The sequence below is a fragment of the Podarcis vaucheri genome, assembly GCF_965113315.1.
Source record: "Podarcis vaucheri genome assembly, chromosome: 17".
Lineage (NCBI taxonomy): Eukaryota > Metazoa > Chordata > Lepidosauria > Squamata > Lacertidae > Podarcis > Podarcis vaucheri.
The window spans coordinates 3,166,622-3,193,771 of record NC_138755.1 but is presented as its reverse complement, the minus strand read 5'-3'; the positions used below and the strand labels follow the sequence as shown (position 1 = coordinate 3,193,771).

Sequence of the window (27,150 nt, the reverse complement as noted above, 5' to 3'; positions counted from 1 at the left end):
CCTGGAATGATTTTTCAGTTAACTATCACATATAGCTTGGCATAGCCACAGGGAGAAATAGACACGTGGGAAAGCACAGGGGAATAGGCTCTTAATTTTTAATTAATAAATAAACAAACAAGGAGTTAAATAAGCACGGAGAGTAGGGAGTGTTGGAGAGCATCAGGATGGATAAGCAAATTTGTGTGCCATTTTGTTCTCTGCTTACCAAGCAGAGGGAAGCCATGTTCTCCATTCCTGTTGACGAATGACAGGGAAGTACTTCCAGGCAGCGCTTATGATGACAATCACAAGCAGAGTGGCCAGGGCACGCCAGCGAGTGCGCAGGAGAGGAAGGGAACAGGCTGAAATAGTGGAAACACACACCAAGAGAATGGTGGCAATGGTCAGCAGCAGGTTTATGAGCTGTCCATAAAGTTTATACACACTGGCCTGGGGTAGCTCCATTGCCTCCTGTTGCTGGGTTTGCTGCTGCATTTCGAGTTTGGACAGCCGGGTCTGGTAGGAGTCCAGCACCTCCTGGCAGGGGTACAAGGAGAAGGTATGAGGTCCAGATCAGATCAGGTTCTAGACCACCTGTCCCCACAATGGCTGGTCTTTCCCTCAGATAAACCTGTTTGGGTTCCCACACCCTTATTTCTCGCCTGGAATGTGCAATTCTTAAATTATGCTATTCTTTGATGGTCCTATCTTATATCCTGTTAGCAATCTTGAGTTTGCCAAGTGCCAGTTCTTAGGTAGTCAAATGGCACAATGCTCGTACAAAAGGGAGGCATCAGCAAGCTCAGGGAGACCCCAAGGTGTGCAGAAGTAGTACACAAAAATAGTTGGTGAACATAAATTGGGGAGGGGGGCAAAACAGCCCAATATAGTTCAAGCACATTCTGTAGCAATAGAGTGCTTACTGAGAGATGGGAAACAGAAAATCATTGGGAAGAGGGGGAAAAGAAAATCATTGGGAACAGGGGTGCCAACTTGAATAAAATATTGTGGGGACCCAGGTAAGCCCCACCCTGCATAATCAATCACATGAGGCAGTGCATGCAGACCATTTTAATGGGAATGCACATCAACTTTGTGGGGGCCCAGCCCCCTCAAATGTTTTATTGTGGGAGCCAAAGCCCCCACAGCCCCTAGGAGCTGGCTCCTGTGATTGGGAAGGGGACTGAAATGGAACATCCTGAATGGGAGCATTCTCCACTGTATAATTTTGTTATAGGTCCCATAGTCCATGTGATAATGGTGTTACAATATATGCAAGTGAAATACTTGCCAATAAGGAACGTATCAGCATATGGGTAATAAAACCATCCACTGGCCAGCTTGAATCAGTACACACCCACCCACCTTGGGTATCACTCTACAAAAAGGTCAATGCCACCCCACCCTCCAATATTCTAAGCTATATAATTAATATTGACCTGAATCCTCTGAGCTTTCTAGCAATCTACTTTGACATAGGCAATACGACATGACATCCCTCTGGAAACACACTGCTGCATCTAAAGCTGACTGTTATGGCCTACTCCATAATGTAATAGACCTCATTGCCTCTGCATCCACACATTCTGTCATGGCCAATAACATGAGGATCACTCCACTGTCCTACTCGCTGCCCTTCATAATAGTGCCATGCATACATCTTGGGCTCCTAGACATGGGAGCTCCTTACCCAGATGTCCCGGGACCTCTCATAAGACTGATAGACCATTTTCTCCTCCGTGCATGCCAGGTCATGTTTGAGGTTGGTGATCTCATTGAGATTTATCTGTATCACATCATTCACCTGCACTTCGAGATGGTAGTACCTGGAGAAGGGTGGCACAGTCAAGGAGGGCGGAGTGAAGTTCTGCCGTCTGGTCCTTTATCCCTTGTTTCCCTCTTTGCACACATACCCCAAGCCAGCTGGCTGATCTTATTACAGCCTGAGCTTAAAACACTGCTGGTAAATGGATTATGATTGAGTTGGCTCTGTTCCCTCATTTGACACTTCCAGTGACAAGACACAGGTGAGCAGTGAAAGAGAGATGGCCATGATTACCCAACAGACTCAAGGGCACCAAGTAGTGTGTGGTAAATATTAGGGCGCTGAACCAAAGAAGAGTGAGAAGAAACACTTCTGGGTGTCCTTGAAGATCAGGGCCCACGTGAGCATGTTACCAGGATAGTTTGACACCCAAGAATTGTGTGATCCTGGCTGTGTTGAATTTGCTGTTATGCTAAGTATTCTATAGAGTATAGAAAAAATACCAGGCAGGTTGCTCACTGCTAAAGTGGAATTGTCGGGGGGGGGGTTATCAAAGCAAACTCTTCTATAACACTGCCATTCTATTTGAAATGACAAATATGTTTACTAGCAAATCAAATGCTAGCTCAGCCATCAGCCTTGCCCCTCATCCTATGCATCAGATGGATTGTCTACTTTTCTATTTTTAAAAAAAGTGTTGCATAAGCAGCTCATTCATTACCTTATTTTTAAAAAACTTTTTTGAGACATCACTGGCACAGCCAAACAATATTGTGTTTCTGCTTCAGACTTGCCGAACATTTTCCCCACCCAGAGCTTAAGCTTGGAGGAAAATAGGCACATTTGCATCAGCTGCCATTAATGTGCTTTCAGAATGTCCATTGCTCTAAAAATGTGCCCTTTTGTGGAGGCTAGGTCTCTCTTCTTTGAACTGAAGACATTCAGAATTCCTTCATTTCTAAGGACATGATAGCTCTTCCCTTTTCCTCATTACAAGAAAACTGGGATCTTGGTTCCCATGTAATGTAACCGCAGCAGAAAAAGCATGGAGATCAGAAGGAATTGCAAGCTAGATCCTGTACCATGGTATAGGTACAGTATAAGCTATGGGGGAAAAGGGGTTTGCTTCTGTGCCTCTGTGTGAGTCAGCGCTAGTTCCAGGTTGTTGTTTTTTGTGGGGGCCAATTCACACTCAATGCACCCCTCTCCAAAGCATCACTGTCCAGTTCTTTGCCCTCTCCCTCTGTTTCCAATCCACACAATTACCCAGAGGCAGAGCACAAGGGAAATGGAGGTTGCTTCTCCATCACCTCACTCTTGTCAGTGCTGGCATGTTTGGAAAGGACAAGATGCACAAGCAGAAATAACTAGGAGGAGCATGAGCGGGGTGCTCCAGAGAGCGGGCAGTGGGCCACCTGCAGGAGTGTGGACCTCTGCAGGTGCCCAACAATGTGCTGGCCCTGGTGTTAATGCAGATGGAAAAGGAAATGTGGCACACAGTTCAAAAAGCCCATGTATCCAGTAATAGAAGTCTGATCACATTCCTTAGTGGGCAGTCTTGCGGCCAGGCCTCAGACCATGCAAATGATCCAGTGAATGGCAGGCTCAATCCCAGCTATTGGCCAATACCAGCAGTCCTTGGATGGGCGTTCCCCTGGTGGTGGGCTCAACCAGTCAATGGGAATGCTTGGGCCCACTCCCAGGGGGCGTTAAATTGCGGCCTGCCCAGAAGACTTCCCTGCCTTTTTTGTTGGATCCCCACCCCTTAATTTGATTGCTTTTACTTGTGCTTTCACCTTGCTATGGACCAAGCCGGCCACCATATTCAGGGCTGGGCAGGAATTTTTCCATTTGGCAAATTGGCACTCACCATCTGGTTCTCACCTTTCTCATAGCAAATCACAACTTTGCAAGGCGGTTAGGAATTGGGTAAGCCTAGATCTTGGCTGGAGGGGAGGTTGTAGCCTCTGCCTGCCCCCTTTGGGAAAGGGTATCCTGTTAAAAGGATCCAGGAGGAATGGTTCTGTCTGACATCTAGGCAGGGGCGGGGGGCTCACCACTCTTCCAAAGGGGGCCCTGTGGGGGGTACCCCTATTTGATATAGGTCAAAGGGCATTTCCCCACTCCCCAAGATGTGATTTATCCTTTGATGCACTTCCAGCAGATGCACTGGAGTGGAATAGTAACGGCTTTACCCAATGCTTATGCCAAACCATTATTTACTGTAACCAATTGTTACAGGCAAAATTGTTCAAGGCAAAAACCCAGTACAGTGGTACCTTGGATTACAGATGCTTCAGGTTACAGATGCTTCAGGTTACAGACTCAGCTAACCCAGAAATAGTACCTTGGGTTAAGAACTTTGCTTCAGGATGAGAACAGAAATTGTGCGGCGGTGGCGGGAGGCCCCATTAGCTAAAGTGGTACCTCAAGTTAAGAACAATTTCAGGTTAAGAACAGACCTCCAGAACCAATTATGTTTTTAACCCGAGGTACCACTGTATGCTGTTGTCCTGTGTCATTTCCCTAGAGAACTGTGGGGCCATGGGGCCTTGGCACACAACTCTAGATTGTGGCTCAAGATCTGTTAGGGCCAGAATCTAGAGTTGTGTGCCAAGGCCCCATGACCCCACAGTTCTCTAGGGAAATGACACCTGAACCTGTGAGACTGAGCAGGGGGACAAGGAGACAGGAGACCAGGAAACATCAAACCTGAGAATGGGGTGTCAGGAGATGGGATACTGGAGCCAACTGCCCTCATTAATGTGGGTGCCCACCTCTTCTTCTCCTCCTGCAGCAGTTCCATCATCTGTTGTTTGTCAGCCTTCCATGACTCATCCAGCTTGTGCCACTCATCCTCCAGGACCTTGTGGTCTTCTCTAAGATCAAGCAGCTGAGCTTTCAACTCTTGAACCCTCTGCTTGATCTCTTCCTCAAGGATTTGCTTTGAGGAAGCCTCTTGAGCAGACCTGTTTTCTTTGCTCTCCGAGATGGAAGGAAGGAGTTCCTCAACAATGCAAGTTTCTGTAGTGCGGTTTCTGGGTATGCTGAAGGATGGCTGGTGAGACATGCTGTTCCTGGGAGTGGTGAGCTGCTGCTGGGCAGGAGTAGCACTGCTGCTGCTGTCCTGGCTTGTAAAAATCCTCTGTTCCAACTTCTTCAGCTGAGCCCAGGAATCCTGCAGACGCTGTTCTAGTTGGGCAATATTGGCTGAGGAGCGCTGATTGATACGTTCAAAGGCCTGCCGGATGGAAGGTGCTTTCTCTCTGTCTGCCTTGCCCACCAGCTCCACATAGCATGAGGTATTGTCATCCCGATTGGCTTTCTCCACCCGCAGCATCTCAGATAAGTGGAATATGCGATGGCGTAGGACATCCTTTGGGTTGCGACTGCTTAATTGGGAAGTGGTAGAAACAACAGAGACACTGCGGGGCCGAGGGGGGTCCACCTACCACAGGGACGAGGTGGGAAGATGATCAGAGAAAGAGCCAATGACATCAGCTATGAATTCATGCTGGGTCCCCACTAGCTACATCACAAGACACTGAATTATACTTCATCTAGAACGCATTCTGCCATGGCCATTATTGATCTTTTTATCTATCCCACAAAGCACTCTGCTGTGCTTCCTATAAGGACTGATACCATTTACAATTTTAATCATAAATTTAACAATACAATTAAAAATAAATTGGGCAATAATATTTGAATGTACATGATACTGCTCCAGTCACTTGGGATGAAGGACTGGGGTGCTGAACAAGAGACAGCTGACTTGGCAAGCACTCCTTGTAGGCTAAACAGTCACTCAGGTTGTTCACCACCAACACTTCCTGACTCCTTGATTCAAGCTAAGCAGGACTAACATCACAGTTCCTATTGAAATTATAGCCTTGAGCCCTGTTCACCATCTTCCATCCTCACTACCTGCCTCTCCCCACAAGGGGATTAGGCACTTATTCTTCATTGGCATTGGGGAGGGACCCAGGTTTAGTGAGTGAGCAGGACTTGAGGGGCAAAGCCTTCCTTTGGTCCCTGCTGACTGCATTGGTAAGGCATGAGAGAGAAATGTTTCCTGACTTCTCCTGTCATGGGTCTCTGTGCACACAGTGACATCATAATGTTTTCTCCCCTAAAGCCATGGCAGGTGCAGCTCCTGGAACCAATAACCACAGATAGTGGGCAGTTAATGTGTGGAACATGGGCTGGGGCTTTTAAGAGTCTCCCCAAGAAGCCACATGCCCTGGGGGAAATCAGGCTGTATCTTTTGGTCACTCACTGAACTGGCAGAGTCTTCTGCTTCCTGAAAGGATTCTCCCTTGGTTGAATTACAGAGATCCACCATGGGTGCTGTAAGGAGACAGGAATGTGCATCAAAGAGCAATTCATTCAATAAATGAAATTCCAACTAAACATGCAGAAAAACTTTCTGACAGTAAGAGTTGTTCCACAGTGAAACGGTCTCCCTTGTGGACTCTCCTTCCTTGGAGGTTTTTAAGCAGAGCTTGGATGGCCACCTGTCAGGGATGCTTTAGCTGAGATTCCTGCATTGCAGGGGGTTGGACTAGATGTTCCTTGGGGTCCCTTCCAGCTCTACGATTCTATGATTCTATCTCATCCTGGACCCAAGCTAAGGGCCCCATGAGACACTACGCAAGGGACAGTATGTGTCCACCTTCATCTCCATTACTCCAAGTCTTTATTAACATTGTCATCATCATCGTCATCATCATCATTATCCTTAATTATTAAGTGAATATTAGACATTTCCCATCCCATTTGTTAAGTATCAAAGCTTACAAACACATTAAAAGCATAATAATATATTCTAGAGTTCTCCCCTCCCCCAAAAAATGTTTGTGATCAGGAACACTTTGGGGAGGACTGGGGGGCCCTGAATGCATGATTTTGAGGGGGTGTGAGCCAGGTAGCCTCCAAGCAAGGATCCCCACCATGCCTGTCACCGGGGGTCTTTGGGCCCAGGAGCCCAGCCTGTCCTGGCCTCCCCTCACTGAATGACCGGCTGGCCAGTGCTGGGAGAATTCATCTGCCAAGGGCTGTTTTGGTCGCCTGGGCTCCTCCTGCGTCTGGCCCCGTGAACCGTCTGTGCCCTGGGTGCCAATAAAGGACACAATGCCACTGTTTGTGATTGAAATGTGAACAAGTTCAATCCTCTTAATACAGGGATGGTGCACCCGTGGCCTTTCAGATGTTGTGGACTCCAACTCCCATCAGCTCCCCCAGTCAGCATGACCAATGGTCAGGGGTGATGGCAGTTGTAATCCAACAACACCTGGTGTACAACAGATTCCGCACACCTGACTTCATATAATGCAGTTTCCCCTTCCCACTAATCAATCCAAGAGCTCTGCCAACAAGACTTTTCTACAAGAGAATTTCCTGGTGCATTGTGCTTTATGTGTTAAGAGTTGTATGTCCTTCATCTCATTTGCCTCATGGTAAGATCTCCTTTGAGTAGGGGTTGCATATATGTTAAGCAAACAGGTGTCTTGCAGGACATTTAGAGGTGGGTGTGAGGGGTGATGAGCCAGCACCTCAACCCCAAACAGTCAAAGTGGTTTGTCAACTTCTGTAACCACTAGGGATAGAAGGATAAAGTCCTAATTAACGGAGGCCCCAAATATCTGAAAGTCTGCCTCCTCAGGTGTTTTTTTTTAAAAAAAAAAATATGGAATTTTATTAATGAAAAATACATAATTTACATTATATTACAAATATATTCATACCAGAAAATCCGTCAAAAAGTCAAAGAATAACAGAAAAACACAAAAAAGAAAAACAAGAAAAAAAGAAAAAAGACAAAAGACAAAAGACAAAATTACAGATAACAGAGCTTCCGTCCAACTCGGTCTTGGAGTTACCAAATCTTATATTACTTCTGCAGTACTAATAAAACAATTATACATCGATGATTCTAACTATCGTCTACTGATAAATTATTTATTCCCTGGGTATTTTCAAAATAAATTAAAAACTTATTCCATTCGTCTTTATATTTGCTTGCGTTATTTTGTCTTATTTTTTGTGTTAGTCTCGCTAGTTCAATATATTGATATAACTTCAATTGCCACTCTCCCACCGTAGGTAAATCAGAGGTTTTCCATTTTTGTGCTATTTGGATCCTCGCCGCAGCCAGGGCATATTGGAAAAAAGTTTGATCTATTTTCTTTATTTCTTTACCAATCAGCCCTAAGAGAAACAACTCTGGAGTTTTGGGGAGGTTATACTTCAGAATTTTTTTCATTTCGTCATGAATTTGCTTCCAGAATTCTTTTATTACATCACAGGTCCACCATATGTGAAAGAAGGTCCCGACCTTGTCTCTACATCTCCAGCAGGTGTTATCAACAGATTTATACATTTTTCCCAGCTTTGCTGGGGTCAGGTACCAGCGGTACACCATTTTCTCTAAATTTTCCCGCAGGGTTACACAAGCTGTAAATTTTACACCTTTCGTCCAAAGTATTCGCCATTTATTATAATCTATGTTATGACCGAGGTCTTTCTCCCATTTTACCATAGCCCCCTTTACCTGATCTTCCTCGGTGTCCCATTCCAATAGTTGTTTGTACATTTTTGAGAGGAGTTTATCATTACTTTCTATAATTTCAACCTGAAACCTCGATTTTTTTCCATTCATACCCAATTTCTTGTGCTCACCCCATAAAGCGTTAATCTGATGAAAGAGGAGCCATTCTTTTATTTTATCTTTCAATTCCTCATAAGGCTTCACCCTCCATCCTATTTCTGTCTTTTCCAAAAGATCCTCATACGTGCATCTTTCGTCCGCCATATTTATTTTTTTTATTTTAATGATATTGGTTGGGGAGAGCCACCAGGGGACACCTTTCTCAATCAGTTTTTTATACCTCCTCCACACTTCCAATAATGGGCCTCTAATTATATGATTAGAAAATCCTCTGTGGGCCTCCCCTTTCTCTTGCCATAGGTAGACATGCCACCCGAATCCAATATTAAAACCCTCCAGATCTAAGAGGTCTGTATTTCTGAGGGTGACCCACTCCTTTATCCAGCAAATACAGGCTGCTTCATAGTACAGCCTAATATTCGGGACTGCGAATCCGCACCTTTCTCTTGAATCTGTTAGATATTTCAACTTTACTCTGGCCCTCTTCCCCTGCCAAATAAACTTGGTCAGGGTTTTTTGCCAGTTCTTAAGGAGGGAGATGCCTTTAATTATCGGAATATTTTGAAAGAGGAATAACAATCTCGGGAGGATGCACATCTTGATAGCCGACATCCTCCCTGTCCATGAGAGTTTTAATCTGTGCCAGGTATCTAGGTCTTTTTTAATATCCTGCCACACCTTATTATAATTATCCTCAACCAGGTTTATATTTTTAGGTGAGAGCCAGATTCCCAGATATTTTACTTTACTCACAGTTTTAATGCCAATCTTTTCCTCCAATTGAATTTTCTCCTGTTCAGTCATATTCTTTGTTAGGATTTTTGTTTTCTTTCTGTTTAATCTGAAACCGGACAGCCTGCCAAAATCCTCCAGGAGTTCCACTACTCTACTTGCACTGTCCACTGGGTTCTCCACAGACAGAACCAGGTCGTCAGCATAGGCCTTTAGCTTAAATTCTTTCTTCCCAATTTTTATCCCCCTCACATTCACTGCCTCCCTTATTCTATTTGCAATTACTTCTAAAACCATTATAAATAGCAGGGGGGTTTTAACTCCTCAGGTGTTAAGAAAGGCAGAGGGGGCTGTATTGGTTATTCCACCTGTGACATACTATCTCACTGAAGATGTCAACTAGGTAATGTGACTTATTTTCTCTGTGTTTAAAAGTTTCATCTCTCCCTGTTGACAACACTAGGTAGGCCTGTTTGTGGTAGTGTTTCTTTATTATACTACAGCCAGGTGTTTTACTTATGTGAAGGATGCTGTGTGTTCACTTATTCCCCCCCACACAGATTCAATTTAAGGAGGATGCACTTCTGGAACAAAACTAGACTTTTTAATTAATTACACTCATGGAGGTTGGAAAAGATTGTGAATTGAACCAACGCATGGTGAATTTGCTCTCACTGAATCCTTGCCGCAATAATGCTTGTACATCATTCTGATTACATAAAATACTTGGAATGTGGCAGATTTGGAATGTTAACAGATATTATGAAATGCCAAAAAACTTAGCGAATGCTAGGCCCAGACTAATTGGTTGTCATTATGACCTATATACTAGAGCCAAGGCGGTAACATAAATCAGTCTCTTTGGACAAAGGCCAAAATTTCTGATACGTCATACCAAAAAAAAAGGACCGTACATACTGGTAAGTACTTGCATCATTGAGACATACACGTATCTACCACTAGATGGCAGATGACTGATATTAGCTGGCCATATAGCCACGAAATTGCTAAAATAGGCCTGAGGTATTGCACAGCCATAAGCTGTTCCCAAGTAATCTGCCGAGAAGTCATGTTTCACCAGTTTCCAGCTGCAGACATAAAGTCTAGCTGCACCAGAATAATAGAGAGACTGTCTGCAGGCAGATATTGAAGTAGGTATCATAAATGAGGGTTGGGGGGGGGGGCAAAAACTACATGACTTGAGTTCATTCAATTCAGTTACATTACATTTTGCTTTCTCAAAAGTTGCCTTGGGTTTCTGCTCAAAATCTCCCTAGGAAGCAGAGATCTGCAGCACCAGGACATTTTGCTATTAAAGCAAGTGAAAAGGTTTATATTGATAACCACTTATGATTTATCATTTTGGTAACCCAGCTTTGTGCACAAGTGTGCATACAGTAATTCTTTTTTTGGGGGGGGTTCAGTATCTACAGTATCTCTACTGTAGTATAAGAATAAAGTGCAGATTGCTCTCCACTTACAGCCCACTTTTTGAGGGCGATGTCTGATGCTGAACAGGCCTCCTCCATTTTCTTAGTTCACATGGGCCTCTTACTTTCCACCAGAGAACAGCAGTAGCTTGAATTAGCCATTTGTATTTTGGACTCCAACTTCCTGGCCAGCATGGCCAATTGTTAGACATGATGGAAGTTGTAGTCAAGCAATATCTGGAGGGCCAAAGGTTGCAATAGGTTATTGTTTTATTATGTTAGTTGGCCAGTCATTTTCTGCATATGGGGTGCTTCTTGTCTGTGTCTTTTATAGGTTGTGCATAAGAGCGATGCTGACCAGGTTACAGTTATTGAAGCATGTGCTACAGTCCATGCAGCCCTTGCAGCTGCTGCTGAGCTGGCCAAACAAGGTAATGGAATGCTGGGATATTTCCGCCCCCCCCTTGTGGAATTCTCTGATCTTTTGCTCCCTCTTAAGCATCTATATCCCTTTATAATCAAACACTTGGATGCTGCCACCATAACCTCCGATGCCATAGCCATCAGAGGCCAAATCACCACTGCTGAGGATCACTAGAGAATAAGCAACTTACTCATCATGTTTGCTTCAAAATGACTGGGGAATGAAGGTTGTGACTGTGGAACCATGGCACAGGATGCCTGTGAAGAGAAACTATTCAAGACAATTCTGGTTCATCTTGCTTTTTTGATGACATGTTGTGTCTGCAATTGCCAGTTGTACAAGTGTGGCTATATGTTAGCACTGGAATATCACCACTCTTCCAAGTGCCCTGCAATTAAAAAAAAATTAAAAAGTGGAATGCCCTCCCAAAGGTGGTGAATCAATCTCCTTCACTGTGAACTTTTAGGATATATTTAAAATGATTCCTGTTTACTTGGCCAATTGATGGCTGAAAGTTCTGTTCCTAGCAACTCTGTTATGATTAGTTTGAGTGTAGGTAATTGCTTTTAGGAATTTTAAACTGTTTTAGAAGGTTGTTTTAAACTGTTTTTTTAGTTGTGCACCATGGACTCTCTTGGTGGATGGCTGTGTGCCTACCCATGTGCTAGGACCTTAATAATAATCTGCCAGATCTGTCAGCAAAACTTGGGTTGTAGGGATTTCCCATCAACAGGCTAGGTGGCAGCAATCCCCACTGATTGATGCTAGCCTGCCCGTATCCTTCTGACTTGATCTCAGGAGCTTTATGTTTTGCAGGCAGGGTGGTTAAATACTTGCACAAGCTTGGGCTTATTACCATCTGAGTATTCCTCCTTGGGTTTGGCTAGGTCCCTGGTTATTGAGGAGACAGTGCACCACCACAAAATTTGCTCTCTGTGCCTACTTGTATCTACCTGATGTCCCTCTCCAAGAGTTTCCCCAAACAATTTATTGACAGCACAGGCTTGTCTTCTACTTGTGGGGAGAACACTGCTGCTGCTGCTACAGTTGTAACAACAACTGTAGCACCCTGCTTGTGGTTAACGCTTAGCTGGAATGAAATATTCAACGCAGCAATAGAGAAATTAAAATAATTATTTATTTGTCAGACAAATAAATGAGAGGCACAGTGGTATATGGTTACCAAGCTCTGGCCTGGCCTCCTGCCATTATGGCCAGCACTTATATTCCCTTAATCCAGCCCCCTTTGCTCCTCCTGTGGCTGCCTCTGTCCAATCAGCCTGGTTGAAATTCCTATTGGCTGATTGCTAGAACCAATCACAAAAAGATACACCCATATCCTCCTGTCCTTATATGGAACACAAAGAGCTATATATTGTTACATCTATAAATGACAAATAAGTAGTAATATATCTTACATGTGTCTCAACAAGGAATCTTAATTACCAGCTCACCTCTTGCCCTCCTTGCCCTATTGCCTTCTAAAACAAATGGTTAATCTTAAATTTTTATCTTAAACATATGTCAAGGATCTTGAGTTTCACATCAACATTGAAAGATCTCCTTCATTTGAAGGTTTCTAAACAAATGTCTGACAACTAATATATCAGGCCTGCTTGGATGGCGTCTCTTGTCTAGCAAGGGGGGCAAGACTGGTGGCTGACTTAATTTCAAAATACAACTCTTAGAACTATATGAAATCTAGCATTTCTTAAATCCTTTGCATAATTACATTTAAGACAATATAGTTAATACATAACATAGGTAGCCTTTTAAAAGGATAAACTTCCTCAAAGTAAAAAGGAACTCAGTAAAAAAACAGCTTCAAAAGAAGCCTCTCCAGTTTACAACCCCTCCTTCAGCCAGCTGCTTTTCCCATTAGCTCTTCCCAACATTTATTGCCCTCTAACTTTCTCAGTTTAAGAAAGAAACAGCTTTAAAAAAAGACTTGCCAGCTAGATGCTTCTCCATTTGGTCTTTAACCTTGGAAAGAAGATCTGGCTCATTTTACTGGGAGGCACATTGGCATTATTTTACTATTTACTCATTCCTAATTATATTTATTTCTGCCCTTTTTTATCTTCTGTAACATGTAGGGTCAGTGTCCTCACTCAGTCTGTAATTTCAGCTTTTACGACTTTGAGAATTGTTTTCTGCTATCAATCAAAGGGGCCCCTTTGTCTAGGAAAAACATTGCCAGTGTTTTCTTAAGCAGCTGGCCTGCCTGGCATGAAACTTTTGAAAATCTAAGCTCTCTCTTTAATATACAAGTCCTGATCAAACATTAATAAAATGCAGGCTTATGCCTGATGCCTCATTCCCCCCTTTCAAGCTCAAGGACCTTCATCCCAAGTGTCCTTGATAGCTTGACCTTCATCATGTTCCTGAGGTAAAGCTCTGTATAGGGCCATGATATGAGGTAGAGTTTCATTTGAAACCATCTTGCTAATTGTACTTCTAAAACATGAAATGATACATGGCATCATACATAAAACCATTACCACTACTGTCAAGAAAAACAAGCAAGACAATAGTATCCCTTTGAGTCCTGTGACATTAGGTAACCAATTGGTGAGCCATCCCATATCCCATCCTTCCCATGTTTGTACTGGGACATGTGCTATATTCTCCATCTTTGTGGCCAACACACGGATTGCCTCACCATTATCTGAAATGTTAAAGCAACAGGCATTCCCTGTCAAGTTCAAGACTCCACATAGGTCTCCCTGCTTGGCAAGTACATAATCCATTCCCATTTTCAGCTGCAAAATGGCGGCTCTACTTTCATCCAACTGTTGTGCAATAAGTCTCAAACTCTGGGCCGTTGCATTGGTTACAAGTTCCACTACTGCTTGCAATCGAATTATTCTGTTTAGATTATAAATAGGATCCCGTGCCCCTTGTATGAGCTCACCAGGATTCCAGGAGGCAGGATCATAATAGGCTATAATGCGCTCTGGTGGCCAATCATCAGTACCGCTCCAACTTTGGGTACTTCCTCCTGCTATATGAGAAATATCAGCGTTTCTTCGTGTACGCTTGGCCAAATTAGTGGGCATAATCCACATTGGTGGTAATACCCATCCCAGGAAACAAGTCCCACTCCATTTGGAGGGGAGTTTCTTGTATGCCCATTCTCCACATATCCACCACAACCATCTGGTCTGAGGTTTTTGGTACGTGGAGTACAGAAGGCGAAATATCAAAAGAGGTAGAGAGTTCACAGTGCAGTATGTTAGATTGCCTTTTTCTGTCACAGTTATGTTCCATACCACTTTCCATGCATGAATAAAAGGAGGTGCACAGGGCAAGGCATTCCGAGTTCGATAGGTAGTACCGTGTGCCCAGGTATTCTTAATATTATCCCAAGTATAGCGACAATGAGAAGAGCCTATCATGGTAGAATCAGCTGCATCTGATGATTTATGTACACAGAATTCCCCTTGTACAGGTATAACTCGTATTGGTTTAGTTGAGTTCCATCCGGGGAAATTCTGTATTTCTGTTTGGTGTGGTATTTCGCTTACCATACCAATGGCATCTAATGGTATCGGTAATAAGGGCATACCTCCCTCTGAATCATCTGGCCCAAGAGAGCAAACAAGGCAATTGGTCCTATTTGCAACATTGGCTACCATTTCAGCTAAACCTACCCACATATTGTGGTCATGGCGGAATCCATATTTAGTCAATTTGGTCAGATTCAAGGACCCTTCCCCTTTCCAAGGGATCAGGATTAATAATAAAATAATGTTGATGTCTAGCATATGCATTCCTTCCACAAAAGATTACCTTATTGTGATAGCAAATAAATATTAGTCCCAATATAATTCCCCCAGTGACAGAAATGGGGAACCACCAAGACCAAAACATATATCCCGAGGATCCCCAATGAGTAATATCTCTGATAATTGTTCCACAAGGGGGGGGCAGTCAATTAATTGTATAAGAGAATCTTTCCTTTCACAATCGCTGGTTCTGATGCTCCTCAAGCTTCAGGCGTGCGCAGGTCAGCCAGCTTCCAGGTTGTGGCTGCAGCAGGCCGGTCGTCTAATGTTGCCCGTGACCTAGCCCGTTCCCGGTAGGGCTAGATACAGGGGTTTTTGGAGAGAGTCAGTTTAAGAGGATTAGAGGGGTCACCTTTGCACGTCCAACTGCCTTCGGACTTCTTCAAACGGGAGTGATGAATCCAGGGGGTCACCTCAGCTACCTTCACCGCTGTTGGAGTAGAGAGCAAGACAGTGTAAGGTCCACGCCACTTAGGTGCAAGTGGATCACGTTTCCACTCTTTCACCCATACGCTATCGCCAGCCTGGAACTGATGAATCGGCTCGGCAATGCTGCACGGCGTGCGCTCGAGGGCCCACCTGTTAAGAGAAACAAAAACACGGGAGAGAGATTGCACTTGTCCCTGTGTCACATGGTCTCCTATTTGTTTAAGGTCAGCTGAAATATCCTGAACAAAGGAGGGCGGTCTCCCATACAGGAGCTCAAAAGGTGACAACTTAAGTCTTTTTGTGGGTGCACACCGAACACGAAACAGTGTTATGGGTAACACATCTACCCATCCCAATCCCGTTTCCTGGGTTAATTTTGCCAATTGGGTTTTCAGAGTCCGATTCATTCTTTCAGTTTTCCCTGAACTCTGAGGCCTATAGGCTGCATGCAGTCTCCATTTCACTTGTAGGACTCGACATACTTCTTGTACTACTTGATCAATGAACGCTGGCCCATTGTCACTTCCAATGCATCTAGGTAACCCAAACCTCGGGATTAATTCAGTGAGGAGTCTCTTAGTTACCTCTCGTGCCTTTTCAGTTCGGGTGGGAAAAGCTTCAACCCATCCGGTAAGAGTATCTACAAACACAAGGAGATATTTGAATCCCTTAGAAGGGACCAGCTCTGTGAAGTCCACAATTAGGCTTTCCATGGGGACATATCCCACATGTTGGATTCCAGGAGGTTGTACCGGTCCCTGCCTGGGATTGTTTTTAGCACAAAGAACACATTTCTGTGAAATGCAAGTTGCTAATTGTGATAGATTAATAATATACAACTTCCGACTGAGACTCTCTCTGGTTGCAGTACCGCCAAGGTGAGTAGATTCATGATAATTTCTTACAATTGTGCCTGCTAGATGATGAGGTACATAAATCCTATTGTCTGGCAGGATCATCCAACTGTCCTTCACAACCGCTCCTTCCTGTTCAGCCCACTTCCTCTCTTCTGGGGTATAGTGAGGTTTAACTTCTTCTGGAACTACCTCTGGTATGAGGGCTGCTATAAATCCTCCCACAGGCTTTTGGGCTGCCTCTCGAGCTGCTTTGTCAGCAGCATGATTTCCTCTGGTTATTGGATCCCTTCCTCGTCCATGACCTTTGCAGTGCATTACAGCAATCTGTTCTGGAGCCCATACTGCTTCTAACAGGATTTCTACTTCAGGTCCATATTTCAAGGCCTTCCCGTGGGCTCCTATTAGACCTCTTTCTTTCCATAGAGCTCCATGTGCATGCAGGGTTAAGAAGGCATATTTAGAATCAGTATAGATGTTTGCCTTACATCCGGCTGCCAATTGCAGAGCTCTAGTTAAACCTATAAGTTCAGCTTTTTGTGCTGAGGTGCCAGCAGGCAAAGCTTCAGCTTCCACAACTTTCTCATTGGTGACCACAGCATATCCTGCTCGTCTGGCACCTTCATGCAGGTAACTGCTACCATCAGTATAATATACAACATCTGGATTTTTCAATGGTTCATCTTTCAGATCAGGTCTACTGGAATAAACTTCATCCATTATTTGGAGACAATCATGTGATTCTTCATCATCTACCTCTGGTAGGGGCAGCAAAGTCGCTGGATTGAGCATATTCACTACTCGTAGATGAATCCTGGGATTTTCACACAATAGGCCTTGGTACCTAGCCATCCTTGGGTTCGTTAGCCAATAACTACCCTTATATTCCATGAGTGTCAGAACAGCATGAGGTACATTCACGTACATCGTCTGGCCGAAGGTAAATTTATCAGCTTCTTTGACAAGGCTTGCAGTGGCCGCTATTGCCCTTAGGCATGGAGGCCATCCTTTTGCTACTGAGTCCAATTGTTTTGACAAATAAGCTACTGGACGGTTCCAACTTCCTAATCTCTGAGTCAGGACTGCCGCTGCAATCCCATTCTGTTCATGTACATACAGCTGAAAGGGTTTTTCTGAATTAGGCAGTCCAAGGGCTGGGGCCTCCATAAGTCGTTGTTTGATAACTAAAAAGGCTTGTTGCTGCTCAGGTCCCCATACGAATGGGTCCTTTTCTGCACCTCGAGTGCTTTCATGTAAGGGCTTGGCCAGACTGCTGAAATCAGGTATCCATAGTCTACAAAACCCTGCTGTTCCCAAGAATCCTCTGAGTTGTTTCCTTGTGGTAGGTTCCTTGATAAGGCAAATAGCTTCTTTCCTCTCTGGTCTCAATGCTCGTTGTTGGTGTGAGATGTCAAAGCCCAAATATTTGACCTTTTCTAAACATAACTGTGCCTTTTTCTGGGAAACTCGGTAGCCAGCTTGCCAGAGCAAGTGGAGCAGTTCCTCTGTACCTTCTTTACAGTTATCAAAATCCTTTGCTGCTAGTATAAGGTCATCTACATATTGCAGAACCACCTTTTCTCCAGGTATTGAGGGGTAACTTGTTAGATCCTTCACCAAGGCAGTGCCAAATAAAGTTGGGGAATTTTTGAATCCCTGGGGCAATCTTGTCCAGGTTAGCTGGCCTTTTGTTCCTGTCAAAGGGTCTTCCCACTGGAAGGCAAATATAGGTTGGCTCTGTGGTGCCAGCCGGCAACAGAAGAATGCATCTTTCAAGTCCAATACAGTAAAAAATGTTGCTTCTGGTGGGATCAAACTCAGCAAGGTGTATGGGTTTGGTACATTTGGGTGCAAGGTCTCGATAGCCTGGTTTACGAGCCTCAAGTCCTGCACTGGCCTGTATTCATCTGTCCCAGGTTTTCGAACAGGCAAAAGGGGTGTGTTCCATTCTGATTGGCAGGGTTTAAGCAGACCATATTTTAATAGGCGGTCCAAATGTTTCTGGATGCCCTCTGCTGCTCGCCGGGGTAAAGGATATTGCTTTACAGATACAGGGGTAGCCATAGGTTTTAAGGTTACTACAATTGGAGCTATATTCTTAGCCATTCCTGGTGGGCTATTTTCGGCCCATACTCCTGGTGGCACCTGTAGGGTTCGGAGGAGCTTGTTTAACTCTGTATCCAATGTGGGTTGGACTTGCAGGGCTGACATTAGGCGCCATGATTGTTCCTTAGGTACTGAGAGGGAAATTATTCCTGCTGCCTTTGATGGCAGTTTCATTTCTGGACCTCGAGGAGTGAAGGTGATTTGGGCCTGCAATTTGGACAGCATATCTCTACCTAAGAGAGGTATTGGACACTCAGGTATATACAAAAACTGATGGGTTAAACGATGTCCCCCAATCTGGCATTCCAAAGGTTGGAGGAAAGACCTCTTAGCTGACTGACCAGTGGCACTTTTAATGACTACACTTTTGGATGCCTTTTTCTGCAATAGTTCTGGGAGTACTGAGTATTCAGCCCCAGTATCAATCATAAAGTCTATTAAATGGCTTCCTAATTGAATCGTGACCGTGGGCTCCTGGAAGCCTAACTTTATGGAGTCCGGTCTTTCCTAGTCTTGGGTAAAATCCTCCTCTGCCAGTCCAATGAAATTGTCTCTACTCTGTCCTTGTCCAGGTCTCTGATATCTTCCATTTCGGATCATTCCCCGTCCCCGTCCCTGGTTTCTTGGGCCGGAGCCTGGGCCTGGGCCTGGGCGTACTTCTTCCAACCTCAGAGGTTCAGGACATTCCCGCTTCCAATGACCCTCCTTCTTGCAATTCGCACATTGATTCCTTCCCAGTGGTGGATTCCTTCCCCGCCCTCTTCCTCCATTTAAGGGGCGGTAGTCTTGCTTCACTGCTGTGGCCAGCATTACCATCTTTTCCTTCTGCCACTTCTTCTTCTCTTGCTTCTCAGCCTCATCCCTATTCCGATAAACTCGGCGTGCAATGGCCATAATTTGGCTCATCAGCATCCCTTCCCATCCTTCTGATTTCTGAATTTTCTTACGAATGTCAGAAGCGCACTGGGCCACAAATGTAGCAGTAATCATTCTACTGTTTTCAGGGGCTTCAGGGTCAAAAGGAGTCCATATACGATAGGCTTCTTGCAGCCTCTCTAAAAAGTCTCCTGGACTCTCATTTGGTTTCTGTTCTACTTCTGAGACTTTAGACATATTAGTGGGCTTCTGGCATGCCCTGCGGATACCTTGCACAAGCGTCTGGCGATAGGTGGTAAGTCTGGCCAGGTGAATTACATTGTTTGGATCCCAATTAGGATCTTCCAAGGGAAAGTTGTCTTGGAGATGACGGTCAATATTAAAAATATTTCCCACTCTGGCCTGCTCACGCAAATATATCTGTGCCTTTTCAATTATGTCTCTCCTTTCCTCAGTGGTGAACAGAGTATTCAGGAGCTGGCGGCAATCTGTCCAAGTAGGACTATGAGTATTTATTATTGAAGTCACCAAGTCCATCATAGCCTGAGGTTTTTCTGCAAAAGATGGGGTGTGTGTTTTCCAATTCATCAGATCCGTAGTTGTGAATGGAATGTACTGGAGGGTCGAAGTTCGAGGTGGCCGTGGTCCGGGTTGCCCGTTAACCAGCACAGGCTCCTCAAGTGCATCAAATACTCTTCTGAGAGGGGCTAGTACGTGATCTTTCTCTTCGCTTTGCTCTAGGGGCCTCAAATCATAGGGGATGGTATTTGTCCCAAGGCGTTCTTTTAGCAGCCTTATACGCCTGGCTGTATTGCTTGCTGACCGATTAAGGTCTCCCTGTAACTTCTGTAATAATTCTCTAGGACTTGGATGTACAGGGGTTTGGGGTAGGCAATCAGTTGTTCCACTAAAAGAGACTGTAGATGGAGTTCTACTGGGACTCACAGATGGAATAACCGCTTCTGCTTGGGCTTTATTATAGGCCTCCAATGCCTCCTGAAGATATTTATCATAATCTATCAAGGAATCAAGTTCTGTGACTCCAGCCCCATTATTCATTCCACTTTCTTGCCTTGGGGTTACAACTGGTGGAGTGTTTGGATTAGGCTCCCTTCGATGTGGAGCATAGGGTGGAGGTGGAAGCAGCTCTTCCTCTGGTCCCTCAAAAATGGGTTTGAGTTTATTTGGCAAGATTCCTTTCCTAGCTTCGGCTTTTACAGCCAATAATTTGCATCGTTGGACTTTGCATTCCCTTATCCATGGAGGATTTTTATTTAATGTGCTCAGCCAAGAATCTATATATGAAAATTGTTCTGGGCACCCTCCAGTTTCTTTGGCGATGTTAGACCAAAGTTTGCTTACTAAATTTATATCAAAGGTTCCTTGAGATGGCCATTCAGTATTTTGCTTCGGCCACTCTAATTCACATAACGTTCTCAGGCGCTCTGGCGTCATTTTGACTCCATATGCCCCTGAGAAGGCTTTCTTAAAATTATTTAACATACATTCAAGAGGTGTATTTCCCCCCTTTGAACCCCCAACTCCCATTGTATGGCCCTGTGAAGTATCCACTCAGTCACTCACACACACGCTTCGTGGGTTTCCTTGCCTGGTGAAGTCGCCTTACCAGGAACCGAAGTACTGCCCACTCCACACTCAGGTCAGCTACAGATTGCTCTGTACTTTCTCACACATACAATGCGCTAGATACTTCACCACACACTACCTCCCATTCTTCCCTTTTCCCCCACCAGACCACCATCTGATATACCCAACCACCTAGCGTACTCAGTTCCCACTTACTGAGACGCAGAAGTTTGATCAAGACTTCTCTTCCTCCCAGTTAATTGGAGGGCCAAAAATCCCTTTGTGCACTTACCCTTGGTTGGTTCCGTTTCCCCCCGGTCCGTCGCCGCCAGTGAGCAGGGTATCAGACAGATGAGACTTCTGCGTTCCCCTGGAAAAAAACTTTCCAGTGCGCGCTGGGTAGGCAGTGAGTGGTCCTCTCTCTTGTACCCTGCCCAGTAGGGCGAAGGGGCTGCGTTCCAGCAGACCACTTATCCGAGTCGCAGGCACCATAAAATGTAGCACCCTGCTTGTGGTTAACGCTTAGCTGGAATGAAATATTCAACGCAGCAATAGAGAAATTAAAATAATTATTTATTTGTCAGACAAATAAATGAGAGGCACAGTGGTATATGGTTACCAAGCTCTGGCCTGGCCTCCTGCCATTATGGCCAGCACTTATATTCCCTTAATCCAGCCCCCTTTGCTCCTCCTGTGGCTGCCTCTGTCCAATCAGCCTGGTTGAAATTCCTATTGGCTGATTGCTAGAACCAATCACAAAAAGATACACCCATATCCTCCTGTCCTTATATGGAACACAAAGAGCTATATATTGTTACATCTATAAATGACAAATAAGTAGTAATATATCTTACATGTGTCTCAACAAGGAATCTTAATTACCAGCTCACCTCTTGCCCTCCTTGCCCTATTGCCTTCTAAAACAAATGGTTAATCTTAAATTTTTATCTTAAACATATGTCAAGGATCTTGAGTTTCACATCAACATTGAAAGATCTCCTTCATTTGAAGGTTTCTAAACAAATGTCTGACAACTAATATATCAGGCCTGCTTGGATGGCGTCTCTTGTCTAGCAAGGGGGGCAAGACTGGTGGCTGACTTAATTTCAAAATACAACTCTTAGAACTATATGAAATCTAGCATTTCTTAAATCCTTTGCATAATTACATTTAAGACAATATAGTTAATACATAACATAGGTAGCCTTTTAAAAGGATAAACTTCCTCAAAGTAAAAAGGAACTCAGTAAAAAAACAGCTTCAAAAGAAGCCTCTCCAGTTTACAACCCCTCCTTCAGCCAGCTGCTTTTCCCATTAGCTCTTCCCAACATTTATTGCCCTCTAACTTTCTCAGTTTAAGAAAGAAACAGCTTTAAAAAAAGACTTGCCAGCTAGATGCTTCTCCATTTGGTCTTTAACCTTGGAAAGAAGATCTGGCTCATTTTACTGGGAGGCACATTGGCATTATTTTACTATTTACTCATTCCTAATTATATTTATTTCTGCCCTTTTTTATCTTCTGTAACATGTAGGGTCAGTGTCCTCACTCAGTCTGTAATTTCAGCTTTTACGACTTTGAGAATTGTTTTCTGCTATCAATCAAAGGGGCCCCTTTGTCTAGGAAAAACATTGCCAGTGTTTTCTTAAGCAGCTGGCCTGCCTGGCATGAAACTTTTGAAAATCTAAGCTCTCTCTTTAATATACAAGTCCTGATCAAACATTAATAAAATGCAGGCTTATGCCTGATGCCTCACAACAACAACAACAATAATAATAATTTTATTTATACCCCGCCCTCCCCAGCCAAGACCAGGCTCAGGGTGGCTCACACCAAATATAAAAACAATTGGTTGAAATACAGCTTAAAAAACCAGATTAAAATACAACATTAAAACTTTAAGATGCAGCCTCATTTCAGTGGAAACTCAAATCAAAAACTTTTTGGGGATGATAATGTCAAGTCTTCACCAAGGCTAACTATCCAGACAGGTCCTACATGGGCCAGAAAAAAGCCAGGGAAGTCCCCAAATAGGAGTTCCAACACAGAAGGAGAAAGGAAAAAAGAAAGAAAGAGGGGGAGGGAATCAAATTGGCTCCAAGCCAAAGGCTAGGCGGAACAACTCTGTCTTATAGGCCCTGCGGAAAGAAATCAGATCCTGCAGGGCCCTGGTCTCATGAGACAGAGTGTTCCACCAGGCCAGAGCCAGTGTTGAAAAGGCCCTGGCTCTGGTTGAGGCTAATCTGACTTCCTTAGGGCCCGGGACCTCTAGGATGTTGCTATTTGTGGACCTTAAGGTCCTCCGTGGGGCATATCAGGAGAGGCGGTCCCATAAATATGAGGGCCCTAAGCCACAAAGGGCTTTAAAGATCAAAACCAGCACCTTAAATCTGACCCTGTACTCCACCGGGAGCCAGTGCCACTGGAAAAGCACTGTGTGAATATGCTCCCATGGCAGAGACCCTGTGAGGAGCCTCGCTGCAGCATTCTGCACCCGCTGGAGTTTCTGGGACAGCTTCAAGGGCAGCCCCGTGTAGAGCGAATTACAGTAGTCAAGCCTGGAGGTGACCGTCACATGCATCACTGTGGCCAGGTCGGGGCGGGAAAGGTAAGGGACCAACTGCTTGATGCGGCGAAGGTGGAAAAATGTTGCCTTGGCTGTTGCTGTAACCTGCGTCTCCATGGAAAGGGAGGCGTCAAGGATTACACCCAAACTCTTAACGGAAGGCAATGGCACTAATTGGGCCCCCGCAAGAGAAGGGAGTTGGTCCCTCATCCCTATGCCATCCCAACCCAGCCAGAGGACCTCTGTCTTTGAAGGATTTAGTTTCAATCGGCTCCCACGAAACCATCCAGCCACAGCTTCCAAGCATCTGGTCAGTGTGTCCGGGGCCGAGTCGGTGTGACCATCCATCAGCAGATAGAGCTGAGTGACATCAGCATATTGGTGACAACCCAGCCCAAAACTCCAGACAATCTGGGCAAGGGGGCGCATAAAGATGTTAAAAAGCATTGGGGAGAGGATTGCGCCCTGCGGCACTCCACACACCAAGTGGTGGTGTGATGACATCTCCCTCCCTAGCACCACCCTCTGTCCCCAACCAGAGATAAAGGAGCACAGCCATTTTTGGGCTATGCCCTGTATCCCCACGTCAGCGAGGCAGTGGTCCAGAAGATCATGATCGACGATGTCAAAGGCTGCTGACAAATCTAAGAGAATCAGCAGTCCCGACTCGCCTCGATCCAGTTGTCTACGGAGATCATCTGTTAGAGTGACCAGAACTGTCTCGGTCCCGAAACCAGGATGGAATCCGGACTGAAATGGATCTATGGATCTGAAATGTTATATGATCGACAGCTTTGCAGTAGCCTGTTTGTGAACATCTAACCTTCCTCTTTCCCACCTCCCTCTTCCCACCCTAAATAGCCTCCTGCCAATTGAAAAGAGAGGGTTTTTTATAGAAAGTTTGGTAGAGCTCTGTCAACACATTGTCACTTTGAGCTCAGGAAGACCAGAACTGAGCAGAGGCACACTCCCGCACTGGAAGGTTATCCCAAGGCTAAATTGCATAGCCCTGCTCACTGGAGCAAGTAGGAAGAAAAAGTCATTGTAAAAGTCCTCTTCCACTGTAAGGGGGAAAGTGTACTTTGGGAACACGCAACGAATGATATACAGATTAAATCTGGCCCAGTTGGCTTGCCAGTCATATCTGCATGTATAAACAACTTTGTAGAATCATAGGCTTGGAAGGGACCATGAGGGTCATCTAGTCCATCCCTCTGCAATGCATGAATTTTTTGCTCAATGTGGGGCTCAAAACCACGACCCTGAGTTAAGAGTCTCATGCTCTACTGACTGAGCTATCCCAGGATAGTTCCTCATAACTTATCTCTCCTTTCTTAAGCCAAATAGAGGTGCATTGGGTTAAGAATCAATGACCATGTTTTCTCTATTTGCAGGCTCCTTCTCCCAGGAAAAGTGGCATAGATAAATCTAGAAGTTAAGTAGTAGGTCCCCTGTGAGCTGTGAAGAGTACCTTTGCCAACAAATACTGCTTTCTGCCTTTTGGTGGAAGGGATAATGGAATTATGAAAAGTGAGGGTTTAAAAGAGCAAAGATATCTCTCAAACATTAACTTTTTGACTTCTTGTTTCCAGTTTTGACATAAATGCTAACATTCACAGGCTCTGACCTGTCCAATTTACCCTTTTCTCCATCCCTAAGCCATGGTACTTGATTTTTAAACTACGGTACTCTTGTATTAACTGGGCTCAAAAGCTTCCTGGCAATTATATGTGGACCAAATAGTACTTGTCTTACCTGAACCTGTTGACACCTACTCCTGTACGTGGCTCCTACCCTAGTTGGCTTTCTTCTCTCATGCCTGACATTCCAGGGCCCTGTTGTGTAGTAAATGTTTCCTGGCTGTTTCCTACCAAAAGGTATTGACATAGAATTAGTTTTGCCTGCAGAAATGCAATGGGATGTCACATAAATGCTTTTGCCTAACGTTGCTGTTGTGATATTAATTCTACTCTCACCCATCAGAAATAGATTGCAACCATCTTCCTGTTTTATATGTACTATATCTGCTATTCACAATGCACATCCAGCAAGTCAATAAAAAACAGCAAGTTCTCAACTGTTACCTTTTTGGATAATTTGTTTCATAACAGTAAGAGGTAGTGAAAGGACAGAAAAAAAACTGAGGAAGGTTTGAGTATATGCATGGAAGGCAGGGGGAAAGAGAGATTTTTAGAGCAGAACTAGATGTTAAGACAGAAAACTAGAGCCCCACATTGAGTTTCTCCCCACCCCCTCAGTAATGCGTAGTGAAAATTAGCCATGGCCAGACATCTTGCTGCCCTGTCCTTCTCATTATTGTCCGCTGCTGGGAGGGAAATGAAAGCATGATTTTGCTGGGACAAACTTAAGTTCTATTGACTACATTTCCCCTGGACAAGAGCCCTGCTTTTATTTGTAATTTTGAAAATTTATATTTTTTTATATTGGAAGCAGGATTTTGCGAGATGCACTGTACTGCTGTGCTGTAGTAGCATACGTCATCTCTTGCAAAACTTAGCTTCACAATATTGTTTAAAAGACCCAGAGGGTTGAAAACAATACTTTGCAGCATTTTACAGGAATGTACAGGAAACAGATTTAAGCAAGAACAAACAAGGTGGTGAATAATATTGTGTGTGTGTGTGTGTGTTTGTAAAAGGGAAGAGGTCCTGGCTCAGTAACGGAGCATCTGGCTTGTATACAAAACATCTCAGCTTCAATCCCCAAAGTCACCTCCAGGCTGGGCCAGGGAAACCCCTGCCTGAAACCCTGGAGAGGCGCTGCCAGTCAGAGTGGACGGCCTTGAGCTAGATCCATCAGTGTTAGGCAACTGACCTGGTGCAAGGCAGCTCCCTGTGTTCCCACTTGAAAGCTGTAGAAAATTTGTGGATTTTGACAGCTCTGCAAGGCTGTAGGTTGTGTTTTTGCTGCAACAGGCTAATATGGCTGTCCTTTTGGAAAATGTCACATCAATGGAGCCATATAAATTAGCAGTGTTCTTATTAATCATCCTCACCGGTATTGGGTTTCTTTAAAATCACTCCCTCCTCCCCCTTCAGAAGTCTGTGTCTTTGGGGGTGTATATTTTATCTGTAAGCCACCTTGAAACCTTGTGAGGAAGAAAGGTGGGATACAAATAAATATTTTTTTAATAATAATAATAAATATAAAGGAGCAGAGAAACAACATGCCTATCTTTTTGTTTGTCTTTCTCCTTTCTTGCTATTATTATTATTATACATTTTTCAGAGAGCGCTTGGTCCCCTTGGAAAAAATGACCCCTTATCGCCCATCCACGTTCCCTTTGAAGGCACTTGAATGGGGCTCTGTCTTCCTCTGAGGAGAGAAAGCAACACCTGTAAGTATCATGCAAGCGACCATTAATTCCTAAGCTTCCCGACCCTCCCTCACCTCACGCAGATTTCGGAGGGCGGGAGGATTAGGGAGGTGCCTACAAATTAAATCTGCCGAAGCTGCATTCTCATTGGCCTACACACACGTCAATCAGGCCCTCCGTCGTTGACCGTTATAAAGGGGAAAGCACGAGGGGACCAGGAAAGCGCGTTGGCCGCCAAAAGAGGGGAGGGGCAAAAGGCTTCCGTAGGGCAGACGGCGGGACCTGGTAATAGAATATGGGGCGTGGCTCCCGGAGGATCTAGCCAAACAGAAGGCAGGAGGGGCGCAGTTTTGAGAAGCCGATAGCAAAGCGATAGCACAGCCCACTCCCACCCCGCCTGCTGCTCAGCCTATCATATCAGAGGAAGAGCGTTCCGCGAAAGAACCGGCCAATTAGAACTGCGGCGCGCCGAGTCGGTTGCCCGGAGAGACCAATCAACGTTAACTGCCCTTCGCTCTGTCAGACATAATGGCGCGCAAGGAATTTCAAACGTTCGAGGGGGGAGGGGGAGGAACGGGGCTTATAAGGGGGAGGAGCGGGCGGAGG

The 27,150-nt window shown here is 44.7% G+C and overlaps 1 protein-coding gene across 6 annotated transcripts; it reads right to left on the bottom strand.

The window, feature by feature from the left end:
• Window positions 1-84: 84 nt before the first annotated feature.
• On the bottom strand, window positions 85-26,934 carry TEX28 (testis expressed 28). 6 transcript variants are annotated; one of them, XM_082205850.1, is made up of 7 exons: window positions 26,619-26,934; window positions 24,963-25,074; window positions 11,194-11,260; window positions 6,027-6,097; window positions 4,525-5,195; window positions 1,673-1,808; window positions 85-519 (listed from the first exon to the last, which is right to left on the bottom strand). In XM_082205850.1, the coding sequence occupies exons 3-7, from the start codon at window positions 11,246-11,248 to the stop codon at window positions 205-207; spliced, it is 1,248 nt and encodes a 415-aa protein (XP_082061976.1). In that variant the 5' UTR covers window positions 11,249-11,260; window positions 24,963-25,074; window positions 26,619-26,934; the 3' UTR covers window positions 85-204. The 6 variants fall into 6 exon arrangements, 5 of the variants coding, with proteins under 5 accessions (XP_082061976.1, XP_082061977.1, XP_082061975.1 ...); XM_082205851.1 differs by lacking the exon at window positions 26,619-26,934 and adding an exon at window positions 26,564-26,579; XM_082205849.1 differs by lacking the exon at window positions 26,619-26,934 and adding an exon at window positions 26,224-26,552.
• Window positions 26,935-27,150: the final 216 nt, after the last annotated feature.

Bases quoted from the DNA above. Each gene is read 5' to 3' on its own strand.
- TEX28 (XM_082205849.1), bottom strand. From the start codon at position 26,396: ATGTTGTTTCTCTGCTCCTTTATATTTATTATTATTATTAAAAAAATA. The intron at 11,261-24,962 runs GTAAGACAAGTA...TTCTCTTCACAG, and splicing joins GTAGGTGTCAACAGGTTCAG to GCATCCTGTGCCATGGTTCC. The intron at 5,196-6,026 runs GTGAGTGACCAA...TCCCTGTGGTAG, and splicing joins CAGAAGACTCTGCCAGTTCA to GTGGACCCCCCTCGGCCCCG.